Raw genomic sequence first — 9232 nt, 5'->3', positions numbered from 1 at the left:
GAATGAATACCAAATTCACATGATTACTGATAACCGGACTTCTCCCATGTCCTCAAGAACAAAAGTAACTACTCACAAATCATATTCATGTTCAAGATGAGAGGGGTATTCAATATCATTAAGCATCTTAACATATAATCTTCTACCAAATAAACCAACTAGCATCAACTACAAGATGTAATCAACACTACTAGCAACCCAAATGTACCAATACGAGGTTTTAAGACAAAGATTGAATACAAGAGATGAACTAGGTTGTGCAGGATAATTCTCCGTAAATTTTTAGGTCATTTGGAGTTGTGCATGATAGGTATCTCTGGTGTAGCCCTTTCCGGTCCAGAATTCCAGCTGCCGGCAATCTCTCTCTTCATATGAAACTTGCAAAAAAGGAGAGAAAGGACATAAGAATTGTATTATAGAGTGAAATAATGACCCAAAACATAATAAATAACAATAGAAAAACATGATGCAAAATAGACGTATCAGAGGGTCAGATCTACGGCGAGCGCGCGAGCGAGGAGGCCATGGCGGCCATGGCCGCGACGAACCCCAACTTCGTGGCGGAGTAGCGTGCCATCTACGATGGCGTCCGCTCTCAAGCCGCCGCTCGCCAGGAAGAGGCTGCCGCGGAGGAGAACAACGTTAGCTGCGCTTCCTACGCACCACCGACGAACCATCGGCCGGCCTGATGGGACGAAGGCAGCGCCGACGCCACCATTTTCATCGTGGACCTCACGTCCACCGGCGACGGACAGGTCGTGGACTCCTCAGAGAACGAGTAGGCCACGGGAGGTGGCGGTGCCTTGTATCCAATGTGGGCCGATCCGTCTCCCGTGTTCTGCTCTTCCTCGTCGGAGACCGCACCTTCGCTTCATCGGTCCTATCACCGGTGCTCACGGAGACGGTGGATGGAGGACGACACGGGCTTGGAGGCCGGCCGCCGGCGTCGTAGGATAGGTTTAGGGGTGAGTCTTTTTTTCTAAATGTTCGATATGTAATAAAATCCGTCATATTTGTATGAAATCCAGTCGTGTTTGCATGAATTTCATCTGATTTTTTTTTAAATATATGCGACAGTGTTGGATGTCGTCCTCTTGCATCCGTGTCTACGGACTGGTTTCCTTCTCCGGGATATGAAGTAGGAAATTTGCGGGGTTGGGGTTGGAGATGCCGTGATATCGCGGGGTTGATCTACGACGGGGGCGACAAGTGGCATGCGTATGCGTTCCGAGCGACCTCAGTGTGGGCGCGCGCGCGTCGTCTTTTATGCGCCCACACTACACGACTCGGGCCAGGTTTTCGGACTTTTGGGCCGGTCTCTGATTCGAAGCAGACTCGCTCCCGGTCCCGGTGGATTTCGACCGACCGTCACGTGCGTAAAGGGTGGGGGCTTGGAGCCGGAAGGCGACTACTACTACCACCAGCTCTCGCTGTTGGTTGTTCCGCTACAGAGAGATTCCGCGACTTCATGGGGCTGTTTGGTTTACTACCAACACTTGCCCAGCCAAAAAATTGGCACACCGACGGGATTTGGCTGTAGTTTGGATCGAGGCCAAAATTTTGGCTCGCCCGGCTCGCCCTGAACGCCCCCGTTCTATATTCGCCAATTTATTGGCGTGGCAAGGGCGCAGAAAACGAGCGCCAAAATTTTGGCAACGGGGCTCTTTCTGTGCGTGTGCATTGTTTCCTGTTTAAGCGCAGAAGATAAGTGGCACTGTGGCGGATTAATCGGCTAATTAAGCGTTAGCCAAATTTTCTGTGGCTGGCTTCTTTACGTACGTGGTATCGTTTCTTTTTCCTTTTTATTTCCTGTATTATGAGATCAATGCGGCAGATTAAAACATGGCAATAAAACGTTGATAGAAGCCAAACAGTCACGCACTGACGCGCGTCTGTTACGTGGTTTTTGGTTGGATCAATTAATCATGTGTGACTGGCCGTGTAAATCATGATTAGTACAGCCCAACAACAGCCATGCAGTACTACGGAGATCAAATTTGCATGGTGACATATGTGAGTACACGTATTAAAACAAGATTTTTCTTTTGACATATTGGAACTAGTAGGTTTTCTATGTTTCTTGTTTTTTGTTAGTTTGTATTAAACCGTATCATAATTAATCAAAGTTGACAAACATTTTACCAACTCAGTTGGCTACAAACCAAATGGGCCTAGCAGTTTTGCCCAAATTTTGGTTGGTACAATGGCTATGATCCAAACAACAATAACTTACCAAATTTTTGGTCATGCCCTTGCTTTGGTCATGCCAAAAAATTGGTTGGGCAAGTTGGGGCTCAAACCAAACACACCCCATATCCCACCAGCCAAAACCTGACCGCCGACCGCCCGCCCGCACGCCTCCCCTGACCGCCGGAATCCCGCGCTGACGGCTCGGATCCGCCCGCCCGCCCGCTGCCCGCTGCCTCCCCTGCTGGCGCTGCGGTTCCACACTTCTATGCAGTGGGTGGCGGCGGCGGTGATGCGTGATTGGTCGCGGCGGCGCTAGGTGCTCTTCTCCGGCCGCGGCGAGCGAGGCCATGGGGTGCATCCAGTCCACGCCGAAGCGGAGGCAGCACCCTGCCGGCTACGAGGACCCCGTCCACCTCGCCTCCCAGACCGCCTGTGAGCTCGCTCGCTCGCATCCCTTTTCCCCTTTTCTACGCAACCCATTCCGCGAATCCAGCTCCCGCTTCATTTCTCGAGAAAGGGTAAATGGATCCAGCTTCTGCTTCCGCCTACGCGTGCCAGCTCTCGCGCACTCGGGATTAGGATTTGGAATGGAACTTGTTTCGTGCTGCCGGCCGTGTAGGCTGCTATGGATCCTGTAGACAGTCGAGGCAAATCGAATAATCTGACCAGTAGTTATGCTTAACTTATGTTTTACAGAGTAGTTTTTTATTTTATTTTTGCGGGGGAACTTATGTTTTAGTTGCTGTGATATTCATCGGCCATCTGCTATTGATCCGCCTCCTGCCTTGTGAATTCTGATTGGGTGTTGTCTGACTCCGTGCACTTGCTGTTCTGTTCATGTAGTCAGCGTCAGCGAAGTTGAGGCGTTGTTCGAGCTGTTCAAGAGCATTAGTGGCTCAGTGATCGATGACGGGCTGATCAACAAGGTACCACTTTCTTACGAACGTGTGATTCCTTATCAGGTTGACATACACGGACATCAAATAAGCACCCGAGACCTGTTTTTGCGTACTTTTTGTCGGTACCATTGAAACGAAATCTGACATTGCTATGCTGAAATTGCATTCCGCATGTACCGACCCTCTTACAACCGAGCAACTTATGCGGCAATACCCTTTTTCGGTGATTACATTTAGCCATCAATTACTTTCTCTAACATAGTAAGTCAACATGGATTCTTATTGTATATGTCGCCAATCGTTTATTCTTGCTGTACAACTCAATGAGCCTGTTTGATAAATAGCTACAACTTAGAGCCGTTATTATAGCATGATAAGTATGACACGGTGAAGCCTAGTAGAGCTCGGGAGCACATGCTCCCGGCTCTAAATAAGTATTTTATCTCTTCCCAAAAAATTTAAAAGTTCCACACATTTAGGTCAGTATTAGGTAGATTTTGAGTTTCATGCAAAATTTTCCATTCTTGTGGCCTGTGCAAAATATAGCACAAAAATCAAAGCACAAAAACGCGTTTTGTCTCCTTATTCTTGTCTTCTCCATACAGAGTATAAGTCAACACATCTTCTCACGAAGAACTTGAAAGAACTTGTGCCTAAGATAACCGTGTCAGAAACTCACAATGTGTCCTGCATCAGATATTATTGCAAGTTATATGAACATCATGTAGCTCAAGCTTTTGGCCGTTATCTTGCATCTCACGTTATCGTAGTCTAGCTAAACTTCAAGGCTCGTTTCATGGCTTACTTCTTACGTAAGCCAACTGCTTGTTTCGCATGTTCATAATGCAAAATTTGATTTGATCATTCATGGTACAGTTCTAGACACCTTGGGAGAATCCCTTCCTTGTCCAGCGTAATTATAAATGTATCTTGTGGTCATATATATCATAGAATTTATTACTTGTTGTCATGTTAACCGGTACATGTCTGTGCGATTATATGTACCACAGTGAACTATCATCTCGATGTCATTGGGTACTATATTCACTGGCAACCGAAACTATGAGTAATTTATATTCATATATACGCAGGAAGAGTTCCAGCTTGCATTGTTCAAAAACACAAGGAAGGAAAATCTTTTCGCTAATCGGGTATACATCCCCTTGTCAACCATTCTCATTTGCAATATTACATATTATATGCTGGAGCTCAATGTTATCAATACAATTGTCTTATATGAAATTGACCTTGTAGATATTCGACCTTTTCGATGTCAAGAAAAGGGGTGTCATTGATTTTGGCGACTTTGTTCGAGCTTTAAATGTATTCCATCCAAATTTTCCAGTGGAAGAGAAAATTGATTGTAAGTTGTTACGTTTCTGTCTTGTCTTCAGTTTATAGATACCATTCTCTCTCTTTCTGAAGGTTTTGAGCTGTTTGATACTTACAGTTTCCTTCAAGCTATATGATATGGATGGTACAGGGTTTATTGAACGGAAGGAGGTAATGTCCTTATTGGTTTGTGCCTCTGCGCATGTTTTTTGCTTCTGAATTTTTTTGAATTAGTCGTATATACAAAACAAATGTGTTGCTGTGTGACTGAAAAATCCAGTAGCATGTGCACTTATGTACTGCTGAAGTAAAAAAATAATTAAAGAGATAAGGATATGTGTTATGGCCGGCATATACTACAGACCAGGCAGTTAGGGGCCTGGCCCAGTTATCTTATCGTTATTAGGGGCTTAGCCTAGTTATCGCATTTGGAGATTATATAAACTCATGTAAGGACTCGTTTGAAGTTAAGTAGAAGCAATCATATTTGCTCGGCTTCCTGAAGGGAGCCGGGAGACCTAACCCTAGCCGCCGCCTCCTGCGCCCTCTCTCTCTCTCTCGCGACGGCGCCCCAGTGCCGGCGACCTCGCCTTCCTCCACGCCAAGCCCCCTTCCACCCCTACAACCTACGAGCTAGACCCGGTAGGAACCCAGCTCCTATCAATCTGGTATCAGGTGTCTCAGGTTCGATCATGTCCGCGCCACCGCCCACCCCCTCCCTTCCGCTGCCGATCGCCTCTTCGTCGTCGATGACCACCGCGGCCAGCACGCCGTCCCTGACCGGGCCGGTCTCCTCTGCCGCCTGGACACCACCCGCGCCCGCCCTCGCCGTGCTGACCCCGGAGGAGATGACGGCGGCGCTCCAGGGCATCTGCACCTTCCTCGCGGGGCACTATGGGCTGCAGCCGCCCACCCCCGTCACCACCATCACGGGGCCACAACAGCTCCCGTGGCAACCGCCACCACCGGCGACCTCCGTCGCATCCATCATGCCGCTGCCGCCGCCGCCGCTGCCACTGGCGATCTCGGGACCGGGCCTTCCGTCGACGGCGCCCGGGGTGCCCATCCACCAGGTCCGTTTTCCCCCGTCGCCATCTCCGCTACCGGCCTGGCTCGCCGGGTCCATCGAGCCTGTCTACACGATGGCCTCAGGACAGCCGCACGTGTTGCCACCGCTGGCGCCGCCCCCGACCATGCAGTTCGGTGGGTCCTCGGGTGCCGCGGGTCCCTACGATGGTGTGGACGGGCCCCTTCTCCATGGCGGTACTCTGCAGCCTGCACACTTGGCGCCGTCGCACTCGCGGTTCCGCGCGGATGACACATACCCGCCCGTCGTCCACGCCCAACCACTGCCGCGATTCTCCAAGCTGGAGTTCGCGACCTACGACGGCACCGTCGACCCCCTGAATTGGCTCAACCAATGCGACCAATTTTTCAGTGGGCAGTGCACGATCGCGTCCGACCACACCTGGATCGCCTCCTATCATCTACGAGGCGCCTCCCAGACGTGGTATTACGCCCTCGAGCAGGAGGAGGGCGGCATGCCACCATGGGAGCATTTCCGCGATCTGTGCCTCTTGCGCTTCGGTCCGTCTATACGCGGGAGCCGTCTGGCGGAGCTCGGGCGCCTTCCGTTCTTCACCACAGTGCAAGACTTTGGCGACCGCTTCCAGGCACTGGCGTGCCACGCCCCTGGCGTTTCGGCTCGTCAGCGGGCTAAGCTCTTCGTCGGCGGCCTATCGGACCACATCCGCGTGGACGTGGAGATGCGGGCGCCACAGGACCTCCAGATGGCCATGTACTACGCCCGCGCGTTCGAGCGCTGCGCGGTGGCCATCCAGCAGGCGTCACCACCCCGGGCCGCTGGGCCGCCACCCTGGCTGGAAGTTCCCGCGCAGGGTCGGCCCGCTCAGGCTTCCGCGGCGCCCCTCGCCGCGACCGCGGCGCGCCCGTTCCGCCGGCTCACCCTGGCCGAGCAACTCGAGCGTCGCCGCCAAGGGTTGTGCTTCAACTGCGACGAGCCCTACGTGCCCGGCCACGTCTGCCCGCGACTCTTCTACTTGGAGGCTGCGGACTACACTGAGGAGGACACCGCCGCCGCCGGGCTCGGCGACCGGCCCGCCCCAGCTGACGCGGAGGTGTTTGGCGCCCGTTGATCACCTCGAGGAATTCCGCAAGCGCTTCCCCGCCTTCTAGCTCGAGGATGAGCTGTTTGTGAAGGCGGGGAGAGATGTTATGGCCGGCATATACTACAGCCCAGGCAGTTAGGGGCCTGGCCCAGTTATCTTATCGTTATTAGGGGCTTAGCCTACTTATCGTATTTGGAGATTATATAAACTCATGTATGGACTCGTTTGAAGTTAAGCAGAAGCAATCATATTTGCTCGGCTTCGTGAAGGGAGCCGGGAGACCTAACCCTAGCCGCCGCCTCCTGCGCCCTCTCTCTCTCGCGCGAAGCGCCGGCGACCTCGCCTTCCTCCACGCCAAGCCCCCTTCCACCCCTACAACCTACGAGCTAGACCCGGTAGGAACCTAGCTCCTATCAATATGTACTGTCTTGGCTTCCATTCTAGAAACATAATTCATATCTTCGAACGATTGCGGCACATGCTTCACAAATCAAACATTGCTAGTACGACAATGACTATGATTGGCTTTTTTCTGACTAAGGAAGCCGGACTGACCTAACACTGAAAGTGTAGCTGCCAATTCAGAGCATCTACATGGACCAGCATGCACAGCAGCACACCTAACAATATTTGCTAGACCCTAAAACCAGGCAGCCCCGCATATGCTCTATACCAACTGGAAGCCAAGCCAAACTAAAAAAAGAACAGGCTGCTGAACTCCGTAGAAACCAAGCCATAGCATATAACAACAACAAATATTTAAGAGTTTTTATTGGCTCAAAGTGAGAATTCTGAACAATCGAACCAATTATCATCCCAAAAGTTGATATTGGTGCCATCACCATTTTGTGTGTATAAAGTATAGGAATACCTATTAGCCTTCGTTTATCAATTAAAATTTCTATAATCCTCTTGTACAGGTAAAGCAGATGCTGATTGCTCTTCTAGGCGAATCAGAGATGAGATTATCTGACGAGATTGTTGAGACAATCCTGGACAAGGTATTGGATACTTTTTTAAGTTGTTAATTGCTTAAGCTGTTGATAATTCTTGTGTCCAGTATTGAAGTGTAGACCGATAATGACTGGTTAATGGTGACAGACCTTTTCAGATGCTGATACGAATCAGGATGGTAAAATAGACAGAACAGAATGGGAGAATTTTGTGTCCAGGAATCCTTCCCTGTTGAAGATAATGACTCTTTCGTACCTCAAGTGAGTATGACGTAACATATAAATTCAGAAGCATTGGCCGCAACTACGTTTATGTGTCCCCATGTGGCTATTTCCAGAGAAATCAATTTCTAGAGCTTAACTGAGACTAATTAGTTTTGGCTGCCGAGCTCCAGTGATCTTTATGTTTTGAAAATTTCAAAAGGTGCATTTACGACTTTCAGGCAAATCTTTAAAACAATCCCACATGTTCACGTGGCAATTCATATTGTATTCATAGATGCACATGTGGGATTTGTTTTGATTTTCTGAAACCTGTAAATGCACTTCTCAAGAATTTCAAATTAAAGGGATGACCGGAGGTCACGAGCCAAATATCCGCACCCAGACAAGCACATTCTAGTTGCATGTGGTAGTAATTGTTTATGTGACTTCCACTACTATTACTGTTATCTTGAACTAGCATAAAAAGTAGTTTCCCATAAAGGCCATGGTTTCTTGTACCCTTTCCATAGGATGTTTGATGACAGTGTGGTGCATGGGTTCTTTCCATGAACATTTGATACGACGCAACGAAAATTCTTGCTAATCAATTGTGTTGATGTTTCAGGGACATAACGACCACATTTCCCAGCTTTGTGTTTCACTCGGAGGTTGATGATATCGTTACATGACGGTGATCCTCACAAAAATGTACAGTTAACAGAAAGAAAGAACCTATCATCAGAATATCTGCAACGCTGCAACATGCTTGATGCTACCTAATGTTGCTCGAGAGTCGAGAGAGAATGTTTTTTCTGGGTGGTGTTTCATTACACCGAGAGTTAGTCTTGTTAAATATTAATGTATGTTTGTGAGCTTCAATTTGCAAGTACTTGACACAACTTATTATTTGTCGAGAATATTGCTGCTAAATAAACTGTTGTTCAACCTGACTAATATAATTCGAGAAGAAGAAGAAGCAAAACTGCACCAGAAAGACGTTTGAGAATGCGGCCTTGCAAATCAGGCAACTAACAAATGCCTTTCAAAGCCTATATATTACTGTAGATATCAAGACTTGCTCAAAATGTTATGTCTACTGCAGACTACCGGAGTACTGTGTTCACAGCAACCTGATAAATTTCTAAAGCATGTATGGTTGCAAGTTTGTGATCGATGAAGTTGTTTTATGAGTTGCCGCGTAAAAGTGGTTGCAAAAATAAGTTACTAGCTTCTTGTTGACAAATTGCATCAGTCTCAACGACCACCACAAGAAATGTATTCTTATGGAACTATTTTTCTGCGGATTGCACTCAGCTAATCAAACTTTGTTTTCTTTTGCAAAAAAGGTTCAATCAAATGGAATCATCACAATCTGTCACAATGACAAACACAAGACAATGCACACTTGTCTGTACTGAGTGTCGTAACGTCTACATTGTGCTCGGAAGAAAACTCACCAATTTGACTATCTATATTTTCCTAGATATTATAGATGAAATTGGGGACTTGTCCTCCTTTCACCTGG

The 9232-nt window shown here is 48.5% G+C and overlaps 1 protein-coding gene across 1 annotated transcript; it reads left to right on the top strand.

The window, feature by feature from the left end:
• The first annotated feature begins 2276 nt into the window (after nt 1-2276).
• LOC123181652 (calcineurin B-like protein 1) lies at nt 2277-8641 on the top strand. The gene is made up of 8 exons (XM_044593970.1): nt 2277-2622; nt 3034-3116; nt 4181-4240; nt 4344-4452; nt 4540-4592; nt 7471-7551; nt 7652-7764; nt 8333-8641. Exons 1-8 carry the CDS (start codon nt 2538-2540, stop codon nt 8394-8396), a joined length of 648 nt encoding a protein of 215 aa, XP_044449905.1. The 5' UTR covers nt 2277-2537; the 3' UTR covers nt 8397-8641.
• The last annotated feature ends 591 nt before the right edge of the window (nt 8642-9232 follow it).

This window comes from Triticum aestivum, chromosome 1D (genome assembly GCF_018294505.1).
Source record: "Triticum aestivum cultivar Chinese Spring chromosome 1D, IWGSC CS RefSeq v2.1, whole genome shotgun sequence".
In the NCBI taxonomy this organism is placed as follows: domain Eukaryota; kingdom Viridiplantae; phylum Streptophyta; class Magnoliopsida; order Poales; family Poaceae; genus Triticum; species Triticum aestivum.
The sequence above is the reverse complement of the archived record's forward strand: the minus strand, read 5'-3'. Positions and strand labels throughout refer to the sequence as shown.

Bases quoted from the DNA above. Each gene is read 5' to 3' on its own strand.
- LOC123181652 (XM_044593970.1), top strand. From the start codon at position 2,538: ATGGGGTGCATCCAGTCCACGCCGAAGCGGAGGCAGCACCCTGCCGGC. The intron at 2,623-3,033 runs GTGAGCTCGCTC...CTGTTCATGTAG, and splicing joins CCTCGCCTCCCAGACCGCCT to TCAGCGTCAGCGAAGTTGAG. The intron at 4,241-4,343 runs GTATACATCCCC...TTGACCTTGTAG, and splicing joins AAAATCTTTTCGCTAATCGG to ATATTCGACCTTTTCGATGT.